We start from the raw sequence: 25,450 nt of genomic DNA on the forward strand, positions 1-25,450 counted from the left end.
CGAATCTGAATGAGATCCTTGCCGGGTAGAGTAATCTTGGTTGTAGGTTTTTCTCCTTCATCACTTTAAATATGTCTTGCCACTCCCTTCTGGCTTGCAGAGTTTCTGCTGAAAGATCAGCTGTTAACCTTATGGGGATTCCCTTGTATGTTAATTGTTGCTTCTCCCTTGCTGTTTTTAATATTTTTTCTTTGTACTTAATTTTTGATAGTTTGATTAATATGTGTCTTGGCATGTTCCTCCTTGAATTTATGCTGTATGGGACTCTCTGTGCTTCCTGGACTTGACTGACTATTTCCTTACCCATATTAAGGAAGTTTTCAACTATAATCTCTTCAAATATTTTCTCAGTCCCTTTCTTTTTCTCTTCTTCTTCTGGGACCCCTATAATTCGAAAGTTGGTGCGTTTAATGTTGTCCCAGAGGTCTCTGAGATTGTCCTCAATTCTGTTCATTCTTTTGTCTTTATTCTGGTCTGTGGTAGTTATTTCCACTACTTTATCTTCCAGGTCACTTATCCGTTCTTCTGCCTCAGTTATTCTTCTATTGATTCCTTCTAGAGAATTTTTAATTTCATTTATTGTGTTGTTCATCATTGTTTGTTTGCTCTTTAGTTCTTCTAGGTCCTTGTTAAATGTTTCTTGTATTTTCTCCATTCTATTTCCAAGATTTTGGATCATCTTTACTATCATTACTCTGAATTCTTTTTCAGGTAGACTGCCTATTTCCTCTTCATTTGTTTGGTCTGGTGGGTTTTTACCTTGCTCCTTCATCTGCTGTGTATTTCTCTGTGTTCTCATTTTGCTTAACTTACTGTGTTTGGGTTCTCCTTTTTTGCAGGCCACAGGTTCGTAGTTCCTGTTGTTTTTGGTGTCTGCTCCCAGTGGGTAAGTTTGGTTCAGTGGCTTGTGTAGGCTTCCTGGTGGAGGGGATTGGTGCCTGTGTTCTGGTGGATGAGGCCTGATCTTGTCTTTCTGGTGGGCAGGACCACGTCCAGTGGTGTGTTTTGGGGTCTGTGAACTTATGATTTTAGGCAGCCTCTCTGCTAATGGGTGGGGTTGTGTTCCTCTCTTGCTAGTTGTTTGGCATAAGGTGTCCAGCACTGTAGCTTGCTGGTCATTGAGTGGGGCTGGGTCTTAGCATTGAGAAGGAGATCTCTGGGAGAGCTTTTGCCATTTGATATTACATGGGGCCGGGAGGTCTTTGGTGGACCAATGTCCTGAACTCGACTCTCCCACCTCAGAGGCTCAGGCCTGACATGTGACCAGAGCACCAGGACCCTGTCAGCCACACGGAATCCCTGCCTCACCTAGCGGGCGAGCAGCCGAGGGGGGTAGGTATGCTTTCTTCCTTTCATTGTGGAGCCTTTCCTCAGGTGTCTGGCGCCTCTTGGCTGGACATTCATTCTAAGCAGAAGGCACTTAAATCTGATCAGAAGCTCCTTGCCTGCAAGTGAAACTGGCACCTGGAGGATTGCACAGTAGGTGGTCAGGCGGGTTTTGGGTTGGAGAACCTCTGAATATGGGTTTCAGGAGGTCTTTTCTCTTTAACCAAAAGAGGAATCCCCTGCCTGGCAGATTATATACATGTTTCCTTTTATCCTGGAAACTCAAGGGTTTAGGGGTGCAGAGAGAAGAGGGAAACAGTGATCCCATAACTGGATCTGAGCTAATGGACTGTCCTGTGCCTTGTGCTCCTGAGCTGGCCTGGGAGTGGGCAGGGAGAGTAGCACACTGGCTCTGAGGAGGAAAGGGGCTGGGGCTCTCACTGCTCTACATTCAAACAATCCCTATTTTTGGTCTGCTTCAATCCTCCAAACTTTGAGGTAGTTGGTCTCTTACAGTTTGAAGTCTCTTGAGCGTTCAGAAAGGTATATCTCATTGGCGTATCCAGTTTTGCAGTTTTCTTCACTGTCTTTGCAGAGTCATTAACTACTCCTCAATTTGCTTTCCATCTCCCCCAGATGTGTTGGTATCTTACATCTGCTATTACCTCTCGTACTCTGTTTGTCCTTATGGGTTTATGCCTTTTTCCCCTCTTATTCCTACTGTGGGGTTTTGGCAGGAAATAGAAATAAATGAAAGCATAAAATTCTGTATTTAACTAGAAGTCCCTAATTATCTTTTGATTTTAAAAACAGTCCATTAGTATTAGACAATCAGGTGTGGCAATCTCCCTGTATAACCAAAAGTAAAGCAAACTTTCTGTACACCAATTGTGTAAGATGGCAACATATTACATATTTTTAATTTTCTCTTTAAAGGTAAATACAAGCACATGAAAAAAAGGTAAATCATATAAAAAGAGTAAATAGTGAAAAATACTCTACTGACCTCTTAACAATGTATCTTGGATATCATAACTCATTCTTTTTCACAAGTACAATGAATTATTTCACAAATAATCCACTATTTTTGTATATGTATGTATTGTAACTTATTTCACTTGTCCCTACTGACGGGCATTTAATTAATTAATGTCTAGTTTTTTCCTACAAAACAATGCAGCAGTGAATATCTATCTAGCCATCTTTATATGAGAAATACGTATACCTTTGTGAATGTACGTGCAGGATAAATTCAAGTGGAATAGCTGAGGCAAAGGATACGTACACTTGTACTTTAATACCTATAGCCAATTGTTCTCCAAGCAATTGTACCAATTTATACCCTCTAACAATGAATGAGAGCTCCTGTTTCCCTCTCTAACCAGTGCATTATAATTTGAAGACTTTGGATTTCTAAGCAGTACTGTAGCAATTCTCAGTTGGATGGTGGAATTCAGACTAAGCTTTCACCTACACAAGAAGGCGGGGCCAGGAATACTATTGGCCAGTAGCAGGTAGCCCAGGCCTTGGAAATGTGGACTGAAATAAGCTTTCTGAGATAATTCAAGTAAATGCTGGGATAGTGTTATGTGTCTATAAATAAAATATTTACCTCTACTCAATAGATCATACCTGAATGTAACGATCAATCAGTTGGTAAGTTAATTCATTCCTTCTTCAACAAATGCTTATCATACAACTGCCAGGCACTGGGCTGAGCCCTGGGAGTTCGAAGAATAAGGTGCAGGTTCCTGCCCTCCAGGTGCTTATCTAGTTGGGGTTGGTAATGACAGCACCGTGGCGAGGCACTGGGAGAGAGGCAAGCCTGGAGTCCTGAGCAAGGCCCAGGAAGGACACAGAGCCAAGAAGTTCTGGAACCTGCAGGAACACGAGGCGATCGAGCACTGCATCCTGTCGAAAGGCCTCACTCTCGTTGAGTAGGTGAAGCTAAAGTTTCTTTCAGAATTAAAATTGTTACACCACTTCTTGTCTGTGTGGTCTCTTTCTGCCAGGGATTTGAGGAGATCTTTGTAGAGCTTCTTAATCTGAAATACAGGGATGGGTCTCAGAGGGTCTGTGAACCCCTTAAAACTGGATGCAGATTAGGTGTGCATGCTTTTTCCTGGGGATAGGGTCACAGGCTTCATCAGAATCTCGAAGGAGTGTGCAACTCCAGGAGGTTTAAGAACCAGTGGCTTAGATTTTTCCTCAAGCTAATTCAGGCTCTTTTACCTTAAAATGTCTTTTAAAACACCCTACTCAGACTCTAGCCTAGAGATGTGTGTGGTTACTAATACCTGGCCCCTTTTAAACCTCTGTCCTTTATCCTTCATCCAGCTTCCCCTCCCCCATGCAGAAATAGGCACAGCGATGGGCAGCCTCCCACCACTCCTCTTCCCTGTCCTTGTTTCTCTTTATTCAGCAACCCCATATTTAAACACAATTACAGTGTAAGCAATTCTGTACCTAACTGTAATAACGTGATACCATCAAACAGAATTGGGAATTCCCATTTCCAAGGCAGTCTCTCATGTTTTCGCTCAGGTTTTTTGGTTTGGAACGCTCAAGTCCAAAAATCGAGTTCGACGCACATTTAGCAAACACTTTATTTTTTTTTAATCTGTACCTGGGGTCCAGATTATCATCATGCTCCATGCTGAGGGAGAGAGGAGGAGAGCAGGATATAGAGATGAATTAAACCCAGTTCCCACCTTCAGGGAGAGGAGACCCGTTGGAAATTGTACAGAGTGCTGTGGGGACCCAGGGAGGAAGTGATTATTTCTTACTGGAGGCTGCATGGAAGAAAGTCATGAAGATATTCCAGCTGGGCAGTATTTCTCATCACTGAGGAGGCCATAGACTTTTGCCCTCCAGTAACATTACCCTGTTTCTGAACCTTCAAAATGAGCTGCTGGGCCTGGAGGCTGACACCTGATTAGAAATACCTAGAAAATAAGCCTAGGAGAAAAATTAGCCGGTGTATGAGAACATACAGTGTAAAAGGAAATATAACACATTGTTATTTGAATCAGTGTAAGAACTTTTGAAAACTGATAGGAAATCTTTGTCATTATGATGATCATATTATTTTATTTCAAAATTTGACATCGTGGTCACTTTATTTTATAAATGATGTGACCAGAAAAGCTGACAGATTTTACTAAAGACACTTCCACTGTACCTACCAATTCCTTTTTTTTGGGGGGCCGTGCCATGTGGCTCGTGGGATCAAACCCTGGCCCCCGGCAGTGGAAGTGTGGAGTCCTAACCACTGGACCACCAGGGAATTTCCTATTGTATTATTATTTTAAAAGTCTGGCTTCAAAACAAGCCAGAAACAGAAGTAGAAAAATTATTTTGCTAGAAATATTTACAGGCTGTGAGGGCTTTTCTGAGATGTAGATCGAGGAGTGTGTGTGAGTACATTTTCTTCTTACTAAATTGTATGTGATCAAGCATTTACTACAGATATGAGTCATAACTGAAATTTGTAGAGTGCTTTTAGACTGGTGCTCACCGAGCAGTTTCACATTCATTATAAATCCCGTACTGTACATTAGCATGGGCTAATACATTTCCTTATTCTCCGTTCTTAGGATGAAGTAGCACCCACCAAATTTTTGAGACAGCTCACGGCTTAGAGGAAGGCTCATCTAAATAAAGGCCGGCTAAAGTGGCATTGCAGGGATTTAATCCTCCTCTGGCTGCCCGTGTGACCAGAAGGCTGATTTGCAAGTTTCTTCTTTCCTGGGGTCCAGATTATCAGGTCTCCGGGGCCCTGCAACTTGACAGCAAAAGCGCAAAATGAAGAAGATCAGAGATACGCGCCAGCAGCAGGGACCTGAGGGCCTCTGCGGGGCTTTTACACACCAGAGCAAAAGATTCTCTGGCCATCAAAGGAAATAGCAAACTGGAGCCTTTGTTTTGGGACACAGCCACCTACCACAGAGCACCAGCACGGCCAGCCAGAAAGTTCTTGGAGCCTGATCAGGGAAGCGGCTCTGGTACCTGGACGTGTGCCTGATGGTCCAGTTAGAGCTGGGAAGTTCAACGTGAAGGAAGGTCTCGAGTGAGGGCGGCTTCGCGCTTGGCTGGTAGGCGGTTCTGGCCTTGGCCTCTGCCCTCCCCCGACTGAAGCTGAGAAGGGGGTTTGCACATTCAAGAGTCTTTGCCCAGCTCTCGAGGACACAGGGCTCTGGCAGTCAACTCCCGTCTCCCACCCGCCGGGCCCCTTCGGCTCCTCCCCAGCCTGCCCCCGATTGGTGCCTCTGCTGAGATGGAAACGTGGGCCTGCGGAGGACGATGACGGCCGTGTATGTGAATGGAGGCGGCCTGGAGAACACCCACTATGCCAGGTGGGACCGGCGAGAGAGCGTGGAGAGTGGCGGTCAGACGGAGTGCACCAAGGAGGACGGAGAGGGACAGCCTCGCCAGCTGACACCCTTCGAGAAGCTGACCCAGGACATGTCCCAGGACCAGAAGGTGGTGAGGGAGATCACTCTGGGGAAACGGATCGGCTTTTACCGCATCCGAGGGGAAATCGGAAGTGGGAACTTTTCCCAGGTCAAGCTCGGGATTCACTCCCTAACCAAAGGTAGGATCCAGCCTCCACGGGTGATGCCCAGGGTGTCGGGACCTGGTTGGGGGTCGGGTTAGGCGTCCAGGGCCAAGGAGACAGGTGAGGCGCCATCACTGAGCCCCTGCTAAGTGCAAGTCCTATGCCAGCCGCCGTCCATTGTTGCCGCAGTTCATTTTCACAGCCATGGTGTGAGCTCAGTATTTTTATTTCACTTTATAGATAAGGAAACTAAGATCCAAAGACGTCAAATGTGGCTTTAGCAGTTTAATCTTAGATGATTTTGACTCCAAAAACTCTCCCACTATAGCATGCAGGTGAACTCACTCAAACATTGAGGGCAATCCGTCCTCTCCAATTACACCTTGGAGAAGCAGAGTGGAGTGTGGACCCACTTGTATTCCGGATCCTTATTTGCAACTTCTGTTTGTGTTTGGTTGTCAATACCAGTGGCACAGGGGACCTCCTGGATGGTCAGTGGATAGCAGGGTCCAGCCTCTCCTGCTTACCAGAGGCTGCTGCCTCTGTTAGGTTTGGGGACAAAGGACTTGATCTCAAGAACTTCTCTGCTTCAGTCTGCGCTGTACTAGTCCTCATCGTTGTTAGCTCCTTGCTTGCTACCAAATATCCACGCTGGCTTGGTTGCTGGCCACTCTGGATTCTAGACCAGCAGTGCCCACCGCTCTGGCCTCAGAGAGGAGCTGTGTGGAGAGACCAGCAGCCCTTTGCTGCCCAACCCAAGTGGGCACTTCTTCAAGTTACCTCTAATTTAGCTGACTAAGCCTGGAGATAGTCATAACGGAGTCACAGGACAGAGAAAGAATGCCTGCAACTTGGTATAATCTACAGACTTCCTAAAGCCCATGGGCTCTGCCCTCTCCCTGAGAGTCCCATACTGACATTTATTCTCCTTGCGCTCAGGCTGCCACCACGTCTCCAGGGCTGCTGTTTCTTGTGTCAGAGTTTTGTTTTCTTCTCCAACCCCCAATCCCACTTCCCGCTCATCCCTGTTTGGCCCTGTGGAGAAAGTACCACAACCTCCTCTACCCCCCCCCCCCAACACACACGCACGCACATGCGTGCACACACGCCCAAGTCACTGGAGCTCCAAGTCCCCTTCTATCTTGCTCTGAGCCCGAGTGTCTGGGTTCATGCCTACTCACCTTACCTACCTGGAGACATTACAGCGCTCCTGTGAGCCCTCAGGTTCCTCGCTGACAAAATGCAGCCACTAGCATTGATTACATTACTCATAAAAGCAGCTCTAGGACTGGGATTCACACCTAATTGGGAAAGATGTTGCTTTTCAATGGTCTAGAGCAAGAGTGAAAGACAACATAAAACACATAAGGAGATGAGGGGCCAGAAATTGAGAGGAAGACATGATCAGGAAGAGGAGAGGAGAAGTTGCATAAAGGCAAACCAGGAGAGGAATTCAGAAAGGGGAGAGTGTCCATGGTGACAGAGAGGTCACAGGGGCTAAAGCCTGAGCAGAGCCTGTTGGAACTGCTTCCCGAGTGTAGGTTCAGATATTAGATTCTAGTGGAGAGGATAGGATAGTGGAAAGAACATGTGCTTCAGAATCAGACAAATCTGTTCAAATCCTCGTTCAGTCACTTACTAGGTATCTGACTGCATGTATATTACTTAGCCTTTTTGGTCCTCAGTTGCCTCAGCTGTAAAATAGAGGTAATGATTCTTATCTTAAAATTGTTGGGGAAATTAGGAATAATATATATGAAGTACATGGCACAGAGTAGCCACTCAATAAATGGTAGCTATCATTGTGCAAGTCTATTTTTTACTTACACTTATTTCAGAAGGAAATTTGATATTAAAGTCATGAAAACCCATGAATAGAAGGTAGTGGTAAAAATAAATACAATGCAAACAAATTTCAAAGTTCTGTTTATTTATCTTTCCAGCTTTATTGAGACGTAATTGACATATAATATCGAGTACGTTTAGGGAGTATAATGTTCTGATTTTATGTATGTATATATTATGAAATGGTTACCGCAGTAAGGCTACCTAACGCACTCACCACGTCATATAGCTACAATTTCGTATGTGTGTGGTGAGAACTTTTAACATCTATTCTCTTAGCAACTTGCAAAAAATTTTAAAGGGGGACTTCCCTGGCAGTCCAGTGGTTAGGACTCCACACTTCCACGGCAGGGGGCACGGGTTTGATCCCTGGTGGGGGAATTAAGATCCCGCACGCCGCACAGCATGGCCAAAAAAAAAAAAGAAATTTTAAAGGAAACTTACGAAGTGACTGAAAGTAATTTAAAACATGCCAAAAACCCATCTGTGAGTTTCCCTTCACCTTACTTAGGAGAGTGAAGGGAGAACCGATACGGAAATAACATTTTTATGCCGTGATTCGGTGCTATTTAAGGCTGTTTTCAGGCACTGAAATCACTGCATGCCCCATGAGTGTTCAAGGTTCCACTTCGGGAAACACTGACCTCGTCTAGCCCTCCTGAATTTTACAAATGGGGAGTCGGAGGCTCAGAAGTGGCTGTCCCGAGGTCACGGCAGAGACAGGGTTAGAGCTCGGCTTCCTTTTCGCTGCAGGCTACCTCGAACAGGGTGGAGGGGGCAGCTCTTTCACACACTGCCCTGGACAAGCCGACCAAGTGGGCTACCACTGCCTTCTTCAGCCCCAGACCCCCGCCAGACCCCAGGCTGCTCACCAGCCATTCTGCTTCCTGGCGGCCGGACTACCGAGGAGTGATCCTGCCCTCCAATGCCTGCAGCAGGGAAGCAGGGGACAAAGTGCAAGTCATAGAGTGTATAACCAAGACCCAGAAGCAGCACCTACCTTCTGCCCGCCCTCCCTGTTCAGACAGTGTGTAAGAGAGAGCGGCACCTTGTCTTGAAGGTGGCAGAAGGTAGTGCAATACTGTGGAAAGATATCAGCTTTGGAGTCAGCCAGACCTGCGTGGAATTCCAATTCTTTTTTCCTCTAGCTGTGTGACCCCCGAACAAATTATTTTACCATTCTATGCCACAATTTCCTTATGTATACATGAAGAAAATATATCAGCTGCCTAGGATTGCTAGGAGAAGCGAATTTTAAAAAGATATAATATACTGAATATTTACCATGTACCTAGACAGAGCATGTAGCAAGTATTCATTAAGTGCCAGTATTAGTCTGCTTTCAAAAAAGTCCAGGTCCTTTAGGCCTGTGTGAGTCACACGTCATTCGTTTCATGGGACAGAAGCCGACTCAGAGGAGCTCACGCTGACAGGGTGACTTGTGTGCAGGGGAATTTTGTGGCCCCTCAGGAGGGAGGCAGAGCCACGTTTCAAGGATGGAGGTTACCCTCTCCATCTCCCCTTTCTCTGGGGTTGTGCGGCTTCTCATTTCTACTTCGTACTTCTCTCTGCGGAGTGGCCTTCTCTGCTTAATTATCCAAAGGCATATGGCCAAGAATAATTGTTTCCAGTCCCATATCTACATAACCTCTCAGCTTTATCCCATCTCCATCCCACTAGTTTCATTCTATTTCAGCTCAGATTTTGAAAAGAGAATATAATCGCTCACTGACCTGCCGGCGATGGGCCACCGCTGAGTCAAGGGCCTGCCTATGTCAAGTCAGCTGCAGCCTTTCGGGTCACACGACCCACTGCACTGTCAGCAGGGCCCGAGGTCCAGAGAAGCGTCTCTGAGACGGGAGAGTGGAGAACACAGTAAATTGACGGACACATCATCACCGGGACAATAACCAGCTAAGCAGGGAAACCGCCACAAGCCAGGAGCAGGAGAGCGTCTAATTCTGCAGACAGGCTGTTACGTGAGGAGGACAGAAGAAAGAGGAAGGACCACAACTGGTGTTTACATAGTGACTTTCTTCTTGAATGCCAAAGGCTTCTTGCCTGTCATATTACAGAATTAACTTAATTCTAGTCCCTTGAGTTTCAGAGAATGCGGCGTTTTCCTGCTGTGTGGATGGGGGCCTCAGTGGCCTCACTATCATGCTCTCCTCACTCCTAACCCACCACAGAGTAGCCCTATTGCCAAAGGCTCGATGTCAGCCTCTGCTTACGGGATGGGATGGGTGCACAAAAGGAGAGGAAGGCCAAAAGCACAGGCAGAGGAAAAATCAGTTCAACAAGCACGTTTAAACAAGCCAGAAAATGTTAACAGCAGGTCATTGTGCACATTGTACTGATGCAACAGGAAAATGAATCCCAGACTTCGCCTCCCAACTTGCAGACTCATCCCGTGAGGGCCTCGTCCTGGTACCGTGCTGATCTCTCTTCTGGGTTCTATCAGAAGTGAGCCCAGGAAAGAGTAGAAAGGTGAGGACAAAAGGAGCTGAGAGTGTAAAGGAGGGGAGACCCAGATGCGGATCGATGTGGGGATGAAGAAAGAGGCGGGCGGTGTAGGTACTAGGAAGTGAGAACTCTGGGAGGATGACAGAGGCAAGACTGGAAGATTGTGACTTATGAAAAGAGGGAGGACGTTAGGCTACCGGGAGCAGACTGGGATGGAAAGACAGGGGGACGTTCCTCTAAAATCTTTACCTCTACAATGGAAGGAGATTTATCAGGGAGTGGTTTAGCCTTGCTGGGAATTACAAATACCCTGTCCCATTACCAGGCCATGTCAGATGACATAGTCTGAATAGTGATTTGTATAAATAGGGTTCCCATACAAAGCCAGCTTGCCCAGAATTGTCATTAGGTTTTCTAGGAAATATGGACAACCTGGATAAGATAATGGAGGAGATTCCCAGGGAAGCGGAGAGTTTCTGTGCCAGGGGCAGCTCCCAAGACAGTAGTTTAAAAAAAGACACCAGCTGCTCTGGATCCCTAAAGAGAAGGCTCCAGTATCAGCCCCTGCTGGCTGGAGTTTATTTTTATAGCTAATGGCTCAGATTCTCTTGGGCCTTGCAAGCTGATAGGGCAGGCTGAAGCCATCATGAGTCCCCTTTTAGGCTGATTAGAAATTTCTCAAAAGAAATGACGCACTCGGCTTCTGAATATTTTATGTCCCATCTGTTGCCTCAAACAAAAGTAAAAGAGGCCATGGGTGCCTGTCCCCTTCTCTGTTGCTGTCCTTTCTGACCCCTTCATCCCTGGTCTTCTTCTCTGTTACTCTAGTCTCATGTTTCTAGAAGCCTTTCTTCTTCTCTCTCAATTTATTTATGCATCGGTTCATTCATTCTCTTTTAAAAAATATAATAAACTCTCTTGTGCCTTACAGAGATGAATAAGATACAGCTCTTGCCTGATAGGAACTCGCAGTAGGTAATGGAGACAGACAGGAAACAATTGATAAATGCTGTCACAGGGTGAGGTTACAAAGGGTGTGTTCGACTGTGGCTGAAATCAGGAAAGGGTCAATTGATCAGGAAAGGCTTGCATTAGGTCTTGAGGTTTGCAGAGAAATAATGCAGGACACAGAGGAAAGGGAATTCCAGTCAGAGAGAGAGGATGTAAAGTGACTGGAGATATGAGCCAGGGTGCGGAGTGTTTGGAGATTTAAGAGTAATTCAATGAGGCTAGTGCACGGGATGCACCCACAGAGTAGTGGGAGATATGGTGGGTGATGTAGGCAGGGACTAGATCATGGAGAATCTTCTTGCATATTTGGATTTTGTCATTCATGTATCAGGAAGCCATTGAAGAACTTTAAGCAAGCAATTAATAAAATGATTAACTATTAATAATTTCAGTGAGGAAAGTGAATTGAAGTTGGGGCATGACAAGAGTCAGGCATGTCAGAATAAAATATTAGTCTAATGGTCCAGATGAATGATGATGTCCACCTCAACTAAGGAAGCGACAGTGAGGATGGAGAGAAGGGGATGCATTTGAAAACTATTTTAGAGTATTGGAAAACCTGTGGTCAACTGCATGGGGGAAAGCAGGAGAGGACAGGGAGGGGAAGAATTAAAGATGACTCCCAGGTTTCCAGCCTTAATGACTTAGCAGTGAATAGTGAATACAGGAGAAGAAGTGGATTTGAGAGTGCAGATCTGGAAGCACTGACTTGGAGGTACATGGAGGTCAAGTAAAGGAGCCCAATGACCATCTTGGAACCCAAGAGAAAGTATGCATGAGAAATAAAGATTTGGGGCCTAACAAATCTGGGGTATAGTGAAAGTCTTGTATGTCCTGGTCGTAGGCTCCTTGGTGTCAGACATTGTGTCACATTGATCCTCAGACGTCCCCCACATTCATTATAACTAATAAATAGTCAACAAATACTTGGTGAATTAAGTTAGTATAATAACTTCCCCGGAAAATCCAGTAGTGGTGGGAAGAGATATGGGAGGGAGCAATGCATGGCGGTACTCTCTGGTGGGTTCTTCATGCTGTAGTCTCCTAGCAGGACAGGGCTGGGGGCTCTAGTAAAGCTTAACCGAGAAGGCCCAGTGGTTTTGAAAAAGGGGTCCCTCCTCTTGAGTACATTCATTAAAACAGCAATTGAAATTTATGTTTTCTGGATGCAACTAGAGATTATCATACTAAGTGAAGTAAGGCAGAAGAAGAAAGACAAATACCATATGATGTCACTTAGATGTGGAATCTAAAATATGTCACAAATGAACACATCTATGAAATAGAAATAGACTCACAGACGTAGAGAACAGACTTGCAGTTGCCAAGGGGGAGGGGGTATGGGGGAGGAATGGACTGGGAGTTTGGTGTTAGTAAATGCAAACTATTGTGTATAGAATGGATAAACAACGGTCCTACTGTATAGCACAGGAGACTATATTCAATATCCTGGGATAAACCATAATGGAAAAGAACGTAAAAAAGACTTTGCTATACAGCAGAAATTAATGCAATATTATAAATCAACTATACTTCGATAAAAAAGTAAATTAAAAATAAATAAAATTATGTTTTCTTACTTTAAGAATGGTTAGTTAGTGGCTTTGGTGAATCCATCCTAAAAATAAATTCAGTATTACTATAACAAAAAAGTTCCCTATTTATAACGCAAAGGACTCAAAATAATTTATATGCTCCAATGATACAGGAATGCTCACGGATATTAAAGCATATGCACTTGGATGGAAGTCACACAGCCATTAAAAATCACAATTGTGGAGAGTCTGTGGTAACATGGAGGATGCGTGGGACACGATAATAAATGAAAAAGCAAGGCGCAAAATTGAGTTACACTGCAATGGGGATACTTATCCTGGGCTCTTGTGAGCGTTCAGTGAGATCATTTATTCAACAAATATTTGTTGATCACCTCCCGTGTAACAGGCACTGTTCTAGGGACTGGAGATACAGAAGTGAACAAAATAGACAACAATCTGTCCTGTGGAGCTTATGTTCTAGCCGGGAGAGACAGACAAAAGTAAGCCAGTAAAATATTCATTGTGCTACGTAGTGATAAGTGACAGGAGGGAAGATAGAGCGGAGGGGAGGGGAGGGAGCATTGGGGGCTGCAGTTTTAGACAAAATGGCCAGGGACAGCCTCCCTGAGGAGGTGATCATTGAGCTGAAGGGAATAAGGAAACTGGCCATGGAGTCCATGGGGGAACGTGGTCAGGCAGAGGGGAGAGCAAGCAAAAGAGCGCCAAGGCGGGAGAGTGCCCTTAAAACTCTAGGGACGGCTGAGGCGGGTGACAGCAGAGAGTGGCAGGGACCAGACCACGTAGGGTTAATATGCAATATGGCATAGTCAGGACTTTGGCTTTTCCTGTGAGGGAAACCCGAGCCCTTTGAGGGAGCAGAGAAGTGAGGCGAGACCTGGCTTAGCTTAATAGGATCACCTTGGCTGCTCTGTTGAAAATAGGCTTCGAGGGGTCAAAGGCAGAAAAGGAGAGATCAGCTAGGAGCCTATCGGAATAATCCAGGCAAGAGAGAATGGTGGCTTGGACCAGGAAGGGAGCAGTGAAAGGCTGAGAAGTGGCTGGATTCTGGCTGTATTTAGAAGTAGAGAGAACAGGATTTGCTGACAGATTGAAAGTGGAGTGTAAAAGAGGAGAGTCAAATAGTCAAGGTTTTTGTTCTGGATGACTGCAAGAATAGAGTTTCCATTTACTGAAACTGGGAAGACTGTAGAAGGAACAGGTTTGGGGTGGGGGAGATCAGTATTGGACGTGTTATGCTGGGAGTGCCTGTTACACATGCATAGCAGAGGCTGTTGATGCCTCACCCGTGTCTCCTTGGGCCTTTCCATTTCAGTGCATGCAGGCCAGACCTTCAAATGCCAGTCTCTCCATCTCTTTGCCTCTGGGCTTTCTCTAGCTGCCGGAGCTGCTCTTCCTGCATGTGTGGGAAATAGAGGGGAATTAATGTCTGCCAGGAACAGCCAACAACTAGTTACTGGCAGTAGTTGATGTACAAATACCCCAGCTCTCTCACTCTTCTCATGATAAAACTCAAACGATAACTCGCAGCAGGATCTTTGGAAGACGGAGGGAACAAAAGATGCCCATCGAACTGAGAAGTCATCTTGAGACTGAAAAATGAGGCAGGCAGCTCCATATACTCAACGGATCAGTTTATTGTAGGTGCCTGACAAGGTGGGATGAGGATCGGGCCGACAAAGATCTGGAAGCATTCGCAGCTGTACTCTGCACCGCCCGAAGGGCCACTGGGGCAATTTTGTAGCTAACCTAGGGTATGGGAGTACCCTTGAAAACAGGAAGTACATTCCTAAGTCAAGATGATTGAATGGGTAACTAGTCTCGTGGGTACCAGGAAAATGTCAGCGAAGGTCTTCATCATTATTTGGGGACTAACGGATCATAGAGGCCACCTGGACCTACCGATCATTAAACAATATCTGTTAACTACAAAGCCCTTGACAGAGAAGTGATTTGCCACATAGTGCAGTCCTGGGTAGGGTCAGTGGAAGGACAGGAGGAATTGTATGAGCCCGAGATGATGTCAGTTATGCTAACAGCCATACAGGATTAACTGGTAACTTGCTTAATAACACATCCTTAATTGGCTGCCTTTCCTCATTCTTCTACCGGTGTTTCCTGGGTACCACCTCCTTTATCAACCATTTGCACCTGAATCACTGCCTCATGATCTCCTTCTGTAAGAAGCCAAACTGAGACAACCAAGTGGAGAGGTCTTGTAGGCAGGTGTATTTATGCATCTGGAATTGCTGAGGAAATTGTAGAGATGTCCAAGGACTAAGCCTTCAGGTGTCCCAACATTTAGAGGCTGGGCAGATGAAAAGAACACAGCAAAGGAGCCTTAGAAGAAGTGGCAAGAGGTAGGAGAAAAACCAGGAGCGTGTGTTTTCCTAGAAACCAAGTGACGAAGGTGTTTCTAGGAGGAAGGATGAAGCCTGAAAGCTGGCCATTGGTTTTAGCAACTTGGAGGTCATCGGTGACCCTGAGAGGAGCTTTTTTAGCAGCAATATCTCTTAGGTTCAAGACATAATGAGGGGAGGACTGGAGACAGTGACGTAGAACCAGCTCTTTAAGAGAGTTTTCCTACAAAGAGAATGAGAAAAAGTCTGATGCTAGAGGGGGAAGTGGAGTCGAGAGAGGTTTTTCGTGGTTTCTCAAAAACTTTTTTTAATGTTTAACATACATAAATACAAAAAGAAGTATGAAAATCACAAATATGCAGTTAAATGAATTTTCCAAACTAAAAAGACCCATATAACCACCACCAAGTTCAAAAAAGAGAACATTCCCAGTACTTCAGAGGCTCCCCTATCCCCCCTTCTATTTACTACATCCCCAAGTATAACCACTACCCTGACTTCTAACATCACAGATTGTGTTTGCCTGTAAAGCTTTATATAAATGACATCATACAATATGTGTTCTTTTGCCTTATTTCATTTGCTCAATATTAAACTTGTGAAAGCTGGGGACCTCCCTGGTGGTCCAGTTGTTAGGACTTGGCTCTCTCACTGCCGGAGCCCCGAGTTCAATCCCTGGTGCAAGCTGCAAACACGGCCCAAAAAAAAAAAAAAAAAAAAAAATGGGGGAAAACCATCCATATTATTTTATGTAGTTTAGATGCTTCATTCTTATTGCTATATAGCAGCCCATTGTACAAATATACCACAATTTACTTATCCATACTACTGTTGATGAACACGAGGATAGTTTCCAATTTGGGGCTATTATGAATAATGTTACTATGAACATTCCAGTACAAGTCTTTTGGTAACATGTATGCATTTTTGTGGGGAAGACTTTGTTTTTTTTTAGATGGGTAAATAGCATGAATGTATGCAGATGGAAAAGATTCAGTAGAAAGGTTAAAACTTATGATGCAGGAGAGAAGGAAGAAATTTTGGATGCCTGTTCTTGAGTAGAGGAGAGTAGATGGAATCTATTCAACATGTAGAGGGGTAGCTAGGCCTTAGATAGGAGCAGGGACTGTTTATCCAGAGAAACAGGAAGGAATACAGAGTTTATGGGCACAGATTCAGGTAGGCTGGAAGAAGTGGCAGAAGGAACTTGAAGAAATTCTCTTCTATGGCTTTCTTTACTCAATAAAATAGAAATCAAAGTCATCAGCTATGAGTGAGGAGAGAGAGAAGGTATTAGAGATTTGATGGGAGAAGAGAAGCCATGAAAGCGTCATCTAAAAGTGTAGGGACGCTATTGGACCAGGGAAATGTAGTGTGTCTGCCAGGAGCAATAAAGACGCACCTGAGGTTATAGATCATGAATTCAAAGTGAGACAAGCCATCATGGTCACTGCATGGGTGTAGGTAGAGAGTAGGTGGGAGGCTGAATTTAAGCAGGGTGTGGTTCAGCTGAGTAAACACAATGAGAGAGACCAGAGGTGTTGAGGGAGTACACAGAGCCATGACAACAACAATAAAGATGCTCCTCCAGGACTTCCCTGGTGGTGCAGTGGTTAAGAATCCGCCTGCCAATGCAGGGGGCAAGGGTTCGAGCCCTGGTCCGGGAAGTTCCCACATGCCGCGGAGCAACTAAGCCCATGCGCCACAACTACTGAGCCTGCGCTCTAAAGCCCGCGAGCCACAACTATTGAGCCCACGTGCCACAACTACTGAAGCCATCGCACCTAGAGCCCGTGCTCTGCAACAAGAGAAGCCACTGCAATGAAAAGCCCACACGCTGCAACGAAGAGTAGCCCCCTGCTCACCGCAACTAGAGAAAGCCTGTGCACAGCAATGAAGACCAAACACAGCCAAAAATAAATAAATAAATAAATTAATTAATTTTTAAAAAAAAAGAAAAAAGATGCCCCTCCAGTGCACGCCACCAATCCTCCCCATTCCTCAACCCAGAAACCTTTACCTCTTCTTCAACCCTAACCCTTGGCTGAACCCCAAGTGCTATTGATGCTCCCTTCTAAATATCTCACCCTTTCCTAGTTGGATTAAATTGCTGTAATCTGTCTCCCTCATCCATATTTATCTCATCCTCTGCACTGCAGCCAGAAGCGGTCTTTTAGAAAATGCAAGCCTGGTCATGTAGCTCGCTCTCTGCTTGAAACTTTCTAGTGGTTTCTCTTGGTTACCAGAGGGGGAGGGTGCAGGCAAGAGATAGTTAGGGAGTTTGGGATTGATACATACACACTGCTATATTTAAAACGGATAAGCAGGGCTTCCCTGGTGGCGCAGTGGTTGAGAATCTGCCTGCCAATGCAGGGGACACGGGTTCGAGCCCTGGTCTGGGAAGATCCCACATGCCGCGGAGCAACTAGGCCCGTGAGCCACAGCTACTGAGCCTGCGCGTCTGGAGCTCGTGCTCCGCAACCAGAGAGGCCGCGATAGTGAGAGGCCCGCGCACCGCGATGAAGAGTGGCCCCCACTTGCCGCAACTAGAGAAAGCCCTCGCACAGAAACGAAGACCCAACACAGCCAAAAATAAATATAAATAAATAAAGTTATAAAAAAAAACAAAAAACAAAAAAAAAAAACGGATAAGCAACAAGGACCTACTGTATAGCACAGGGAACTCCGCTCAGTATTATGTAACAACCTAAATGGGAAAAGAATTTGAAAAAGAATGGATACATGTATATGTATAACTGAATCACTTTGCTGTTCACCTGAAACTAACACAACATTGTTAATCAACTATACCCCAATATAAAATAAAATAAAGAAAAAAAAAAAGAAACTCTCCAGTGGTTTCTCAATGCCCTTAATCTGAGGTCCAGAATATGACTCACGGACTTTGGCCCTGGCTGACTCTCCAGCCTCGTCTTGGCTTATCTTTCCCTTCATTCCCCATGTGCCAGCTCCACTCTCTTCTTTCAATTCCTCAGAGGCAGTGGTCTCCAAAGTAGGGTGCACATACCACCCATGGAGGTGCCCACTGGGATGAGGGAAGAAAATATTAGAACTTCTTTTCTATATTTATTTGTAATTACATGTTTTTAATTTCCATGATTACATACATTTAAAATGTGTATATTAGTAGTGCATGCATATAATTTATAAATAAATATACATAGACAGCAATGCTCAAAAATGTTTTATTAGTAAAGGAAGCTCATCAAAAAAGTGTATAGACCATTACCCTAAGGTATTAGGGTCTTTCCTGCCTCAAGATCTTCTCTCCTATACAACCCTACTATTAGAATCTCTCCTTATTGCTTCCCCCCTACATTCCTCTAGTCAACACTTAGACTCCAGGGAAAGTGTTAAAAATCTTCCCTGACCCTCTGACTCGGGGAACATCCCCTTGTTTTTTGCTCCGCTGCATCCGGCTCTCTTACCCTCCTAGCCCACTGTGCCGGACATCTTCCATCTGCTTCCCCAGATCCATTTCCCACCCTTCATTTTGCTCTCTGTCCCAGACTACATCACGTCTCTTTAGTCCAATGGGTTCCAGTTGGCTTTGGCTTGTAGGGAGCCCTTGCATTGGATCAAAGGAAGGAGAGCGAGAGCCTGAGATCTGTTCCCCCAGCCTGACTGTGAGGTTGATTCAGGCCAGCTGTACGTCTGGAAGGATGTCTCAGCTCCCCTCAAGGCAGCTTTCTCTACACAACACTCTCTAGGTTCTAATATCTGCTCCCTCCCCCTGTCCCTTTGGTCCCAAAGACAGATTTTGCTTGGTCCACTCTAGGTTTGAAATTTTGAATTAGTTGCTGACACTTAATGATTAGAATGATTGCATTACAATTCAGATGTCTCTTGAAAAAAATTAGATTTGATAACACTGAGTCTACATCTCAAACAGTAACAATTGTCTGGGGTTGAGTAGCAGCTGCCCCTTTACTCTGGGGCATGTACTCCTCAGGACTCCACAGTCCCCACTACTCCCTATTGCCTCACAATAAGCTTGCCACCCTATTTCCGCCCTGGCCTCTAGAGACATTTGAGTTTGCAAGTCCTGGTTTAAGGAAATGTGTCAGTCTCTTCACCAAATTTGGAGAAAGGGGAGGTTTACCTCTCGAATTTCTCTACTTCTCTCTCTCTCCTCTCCGTCACTACCAAGAGAGTCCTCTCTCTGCCGTTGCTATCATCACCTCCAAAACCACCACCCTGCCCTCAGGTGTGCTCTGCTCCTATCCCTTTCCCACATTGCAGCCAGAGTACCCATCCTAAAGTGGATATTATGACAATCCCTTAAAACCTTGTAGTGTCTTCCTACTGCCCTAAAAATAAAGGCTACTTTAAAAAAAAAAATTGAAGTATGATTAACTTACAATACGGTATTACTTTCAGGTGTACAACATAGTGATCCAATCTTTTTATACATTACAAAATGATCGCCATGGTAAGCCATCTGTCACCATACAGAGTTATTACAATATTACTGACTATATTCCCTGCACTATACATTACATCCCTGTGACTTATTTTATAACTGGAAGTTTGTACCTCAATCTTCATCACCATGTCAACCGAAAAAAAAATGCACAACCTAAAAGTTGAGAATTATCTTTCATTCAGCAGACAAAACTGAGGACTTAAGCTGGGGACACAGTCCCTCAGATGGCTCTGAAGCGGTGAGGGGGGAGCCAGGGTATATAGGAGCTTTTACAACAAAGACCAGGTAGTCAGAACCTCCAAAGATTACTGTTAATTAAAGAAAACCAGATATTGCAAGTTAAGGAATTCAGCACTTTTCTGTGTATGGGAAGATGCAAAAGTCTGGGCTCATTGAAATCACTCCTTTGATATGCACCTCAGCTCCCTGGGGCCAGTATCCTGCGCTTTCTCATTCTGAGTCTCCTCAGGATGCAGGGGGGGTCGAGTGGCTGCAGGGCTGACCGCTTGATGGCTGGCATCCCATTTCCATCCTGAGTTCCCTCAGGGCTCACCTTCAACGGCTGTAATGTGAAGGCTTAATGGCTGCAACATCCTTTGTTTACTGATATGTCCGGCAAAGTTTTTTTTTCTCTGAGAGTGTAGTTCTTCATCTTCCCACCCCTAAGACTACATTTCTTGAAATAATTTTCAGGTCTTTGGGTAATGTGACGGCTGCCTGCTACTGCAGGCTGGTTTGGGGCCTCCTTCCCCCCAGCCTCCCAATTCTCCATGCTCAGCATAGTGGGTTCCCCTTAGATCCTCAAACACAAACGTGACATCTTGCCCAGACCTGGCACACTGTCCCCTTCTCACGGACAAGTAGTGGGCCTCCCTCCTCACCTCCTGTTCACAAGGCAAGTGTCATTTCTCAGGGGGTCTCTTTGTTCTCCTATCTGCGCCCCTTCCTAACACGTGCCACGCTTGTAATAAGGGTTTTTTCAAAGTCTCTCTGTCTCACTGGACCGTAGGAACATGTCTGTCTTTTTCACAGTCTGGTGCAGAGTAGGTACCGCCTGAACATTTGTTGAAAGGGTGGACTTAAGAGACCTAGTTCTTCACGAACCGGCAATTTCTACCACTTAGTGACAATTCAGAACACCAGGGCTTTTTTAAACGTTTCATATGATTATACATTTACGTTATGCGGCATGACTATAATCTGATTTAACACAAAGTGGAGGAAACAGGCTGGGGCTAGAGTGAGCCATCGGACGCCTAGGGTGTAGAATTTCAGAACGCATTTCCTCTCACAAACCTTCTCCTGCCTCACTCTGGTCCCGGCCGTGGGAGGGCAGCCTTTCCTAAGAACCGCTCAAATATAAAACTGAAAATCTAAAACTAGGATTGTCCTAAAGGGAGGTTTGAGACAGCGGCCTGGACGCACCCCAACCGGATTCTTGGGCGGTCGCAGGGTGAGCAGCGCGCGTGCAGCTGCGGCGGCCGAGGGGGCGGCAGAGAGGGACCCGCACCTAACAGAAGCCTGGCCCGCGCTGGGGACGACCGGCCGGAGCAGCGGCCTCTTCTGCAGGCAGGCTGCAGGCTGAAGGATGGAATTCATTATTCTAGCCCTTGGAATAACAGCTCGCCTACCAGGCTGCACAAAACCAGAGTTTCTGTTCCAGGTAAACAGCGGCGGGGAATCTTAATCCTAAAGCCTCAACAGTAGAAAGGACGCGACCAGCGCGGGGAGAATGCCCCGGGGACCGGCCGTGGCGGTCCATCCGTCTGCTGGGAGGATTGCCTGCGGAGGTCGCGGGGGCCCTGAGGGTCCTGCTCCGTCTAGCTTCCCTCCTCCTTCCCCACCCGAGCAAGCGCGGCCACCTCAGGCACCAGCGAACCCTGCCTCTTCGTCTTCCAGGAGTCCTAATGGACCTACTTTAATAAACCGATAACACTCCTATTTTAAACTAGCAGCTTCTATTTTCATGCCCATAACCACTGCGCCAAAGTTCCTCAAACCAGTTGTTTTGCAAGTAGGTCAAACAGGCGCCCTGCCATCCCGTTCTCCCTGTTTATTTGCCTGGAAAATTCTTTCTTATCTAATAGAAAGTCTGGTCCAGTTTGAACCAAAAAATAAATGAAGTGTTACTTTGGAGTAGAGATTCATTCATTTTCAAACATTAACCATTTTTATTACACAATCTATGTTAATTGTATAATTAATTGTAGGAAAATTAGAAAGCACAGATAAGTAAAAAAAAAGAAAAATTAAAAGAAAACCATCCATTAGCGGGGGATAAATTGGGAGATTGGGACTGACATAAATACATTGCTATAAAATAGATTAATAATAACCTGCTCTATAGCACAGGGAACTCTACTCAGTACTCTGTAATGGTCTACATGGGGAAAGAATCTTAAAAAAAAAAAGTGGATATATATATGTATAACTGATTCACTTTGCTGTACACCTGAAACTAACACAACATTGTAAATCAACTCTACTACTCCAATAAACGTTTTAAAAAAAGAAAACCATCCATGATCCCCCTATTAATAAAATAACTATTCTAAACATTTTGGTGTATATCTTGCCAGATTTTTTCCCATGCAAATGCATATTTGTGTTTTTCCTCGCTTGTTCTATATTGAGCAACTTTCCATGTTCGTAAATAAAGATCAACGTGGTTATTTTGATAGCTGCATGGTGTACCATTAGAGAGATAGATGAACCACACTTTAACCATCTCTCTTGCTGGACGCTTAAGCTGTTCCCAGTGTTACAGAAGTCTTCTTACACAAGCAATCTTGTACATGTGTCAGATTATTTCTTTAAGATTAATTGCCAAAAGTGAAAAGGGTGGGTCAAAGGGTGTGATCATTTTAAAGACTCTCAAGACGTAATACCAAACTACAGTCCAGAACCATCTTACCAACTAGGCCTCCCACCAGCAGCACCTTGCAGTGCCCGACTCTCCATGGCTTTCCAACAATGCAGACCCACCGAGCACTGGTGTTTCCTGTACTGGTACATGGTGTGCCAGGCGCAGACAAAGTCAAATCAGATCAAACAGCCCACGCAAGGAAGGGGGTAGGAGGAAGAAACAGATGAGGAGTCAATATTTATAGGTAAATGTGCTGAGATTATAGTACAGAGAATACACAGAAACTGGATGTCATCATCTTCCTGGGACAGGTGTCATAGAAGGCTTCCTGGAAGAGGTTGGTTCTGAGGCTGGCCTTGAAGACTCATCTGACATTAACTGAGTAAAGAACAGGAAGGAGTGATGAGCCAGAGAGAGGAAATAATCCAGGTAGATCCAGGTAGAGGAAAGATCCCAGGCATGAATGTCCTGTACCTTTTCAGTGAACAGCAAAATGTTCTGTAACGGTTAGACCACAGGGTGCATGGGGAGGTGGTTAGGAGCGGTGGGCCATGAGGCTGAAGAGGTAGCTTGGGCCTGATCAAGAGGGGCTCTGTCGGCTAAATAAAGGTGTTTAACTTTATCCAGAAAACTGGATAAAGCTCACCAAACTGAAACCTCCTTGGGAGGCAGGAGTTGGCATTAAAACCTGTACATGGTAGAGTCACATTGATCTAAGGGACCAGCATGGATGTTGAACTCAAAAATTGCCGTTTGTCACTACTCCTGAGGAGCTTTCTGAGCTGGAAATAGCCACTTAACCTCTGTGTCTAGTGAAATAGAGGGACTAGGTTCCTTCCAGTTCTAAATAGCTATGAACTCAGGCACATTCTTTGACTTTTTTTTTTTTTTTTTTTCCAGAAAAGGTGGCCATTAAGATCCTGGACAAGACCAAGTTAGACCAGAAAACCCAAAGGCTCCTATCCCGCGAAATCTCCAGCATGGAAAAACTGCACCATCCCAACATCATTCGCCTTTATGAAGTCGTGGAGACTCTATCCAAGCTGCACTTGGTGATGGAGTATGCAGGGGGTGGGGAGCTCTTTGGGAAAATCAGCACCGAAGGGAAGTTCTCAGAACCAGAAAGCAAGCTCATCTTCTCCCAGATTGTGTCTGCCGTGAAGCACATGGTGAGCGGGGCGAGGAGGGAGCGTCTTGCTCCCATTCTACCCACAATGGGAGCGTGGGGCTTTAGTTTACCATCATCTAAGCACCCCTGAAGGCTTTAGTCCTACAAGGGCAGACAGCAGTCCCTTCTGTGAGAGTCAGATGTCTAGCTGGGATTGTGCTCCCTGCCTCCGAAGCAATGCCCAGGGATCTCCAGTTACACGGCAGCCTCCTGGCCTCTGCGGAAGTTGGCAGGAGTCACTCTGAGCAGCCCAATGACCATCACCCCCTCCTTGGCCACACGCATTCCTCCAACCCCGTCTTCCACTACTCGGAGAGCTGGCTTCTCACTGCTTCTTGGCCTTGCCTCCCTAATTCTGTGTTTATGATGCCCTCTCCCCTCTTTTCACATCTCACATCCCCAATCCCATCCACACGTCGTGACCCAGCTCAGTTCTGTCTCTCTCTGTGAAACTTTCTTCAATCTTCGGTCAGCCTGCGCTGATCTTCATGCCTTTGGTGAACCCCACTAGCTCTTGCCGCCTCTGTGCTCAACACATTAACACTTGCTTGTGTCATTCTTATTTTAGTTCTCTGATTATGTCTTTAGATAAATCTGGACTCCGTAAGCATACTCCCCAGTTCCTCCATGAACTGGTTCTCCTGTGCCCTCCCTATTGTTGGTTGTACTGCTGGGCACACAGGAGGAATCTGACTTGCAGACCTGATGACCACTTGTACCACTCTGTTAGTGCAAAGGTTTTGGCTGCCCTCTTTGCCCAGCTCTCAGTCCAACTGGCAGGAAGAGACACTTGTCTGGTGTCTATATTAGTTGAGAGGCTGTTTCTAGTTTGCTCCTCTGTTCAGATGTCGTGAGACAAGAACTGGGATCAATGAGCTCCTGGTCAAATTATTAGCAGGTTACTAGTGACCTAAGGGGCCCAAGATACCAGCTGGGAGGGAGGGGGGAGGAAAAAGAAGTGAGCAGGGAGAACCTGAGTGTGATGGTAGTGGCTGTTTCCGACCTGTGGTTGTCATCTAAGTGGCCCTGTGCTGGGGTGAACTTTCCCTGGGCCAGGGAATAAGCCAGACCCATACCAAGCAATGGAGCAGATGGGCAGAGTCTTGCACATTCTACTTGGAAAAGAGATCTGGTGGGAGAGCAGAAGAGGATCCAGCAGGAGAGGATGCAGACTGAGTCTTCTGAGGCTCTACACCCTGACCTTTCTCCTAGCTCTCTGGTCTCCAACAAGAGGAAGGGTGAACGATAGACATAGATCCAAATTTTATCGGGTTTGTTTGCTATGTGCCAGGACCATGCTGAATGCTATAGATACAGCATCACATACAGTTCTCACAACAGCCTTATGAGGCGGTTCTCAGTGTCCCATTTTACAAAGAAGGAAGGTGACACTCACATACACAGCTGGTATAGTTGAATCTAGAATTAACCAAGATGTCAGGCTCCAAAGCCTGGATTCTTGCCACAGGAGATCCAGCCGGAAAAGTGACATTAAACCATTTCCCAAGTGCCCTTGGCATTAAACTGGTCAAGGGTCTTCAAGGGTGTCTGGATCCAGAATTCAAGGGTAGGGATTGGATCTGCTGCCAGAACCTTGCCCAACATAGTATCCTCCCTTCTATTGAATTCGATAGCGATAAAGGAGCCCACCCAAAGGAGCAGGGGTGTGGAGTTGGGGGAGGGCTCCTCACCTTCTTGGGGTTGGCCCTACTCAAGAGATTGCTCAGCCAGAAAAACCCATACATGGTCTCAGAAACGAAGGATTACTGTTTCACTGTGTTTCACAAGATCTGGGTCTTACTTCTGGCCCTAATTCCTGAGTCCACGTGTGTGGGACAGACTCCAACCCT

The 25,450-nt window shown here is 45.6% G+C and overlaps 1 protein-coding gene across 6 annotated transcripts in view; it reads left to right on the top strand.

Moving 5' to 3' along the window:
* NIM1K (NIM1 serine/threonine protein kinase) overlaps positions 1 to 25,450 on the top strand; it is a 69,870-nt gene that overhangs the window by 43,305 nt on the left and 1,115 nt on the right. For 3 of the 6 annotated variants that reach the window (XM_059916331.1, XM_059916333.1, XM_059916336.1), the window contains 2 exons: positions 4,923 to 5,920; positions 23,333 to 23,601. In XM_059916331.1, the coding sequence (XP_059772314.1) occupies positions 5,629 to 5,920; positions 23,333 to 23,601 (561 nt within the window). In that variant the 5' untranslated portion in view covers positions 4,923 to 5,628. Of the gene's footprint in view, positions 1 to 839; positions 887 to 3,217; positions 3,264 to 4,922; positions 5,921 to 23,332; positions 23,602 to 25,450 lie in introns of those variants that run through there. The other 3 variants (XM_059916332.1, XM_059916335.1, XM_059916334.1) reach the window with 2 other exon arrangements.

The sequence above is a fragment of the Balaenoptera ricei genome, chromosome 3, assembly GCF_028023285.1.
Source record: "Balaenoptera ricei isolate mBalRic1 chromosome 3, mBalRic1.hap2, whole genome shotgun sequence".
In the NCBI taxonomy this organism is placed as follows: Eukaryota; Metazoa; Chordata; class Mammalia; order Artiodactyla; family Balaenopteridae; genus Balaenoptera; species Balaenoptera ricei.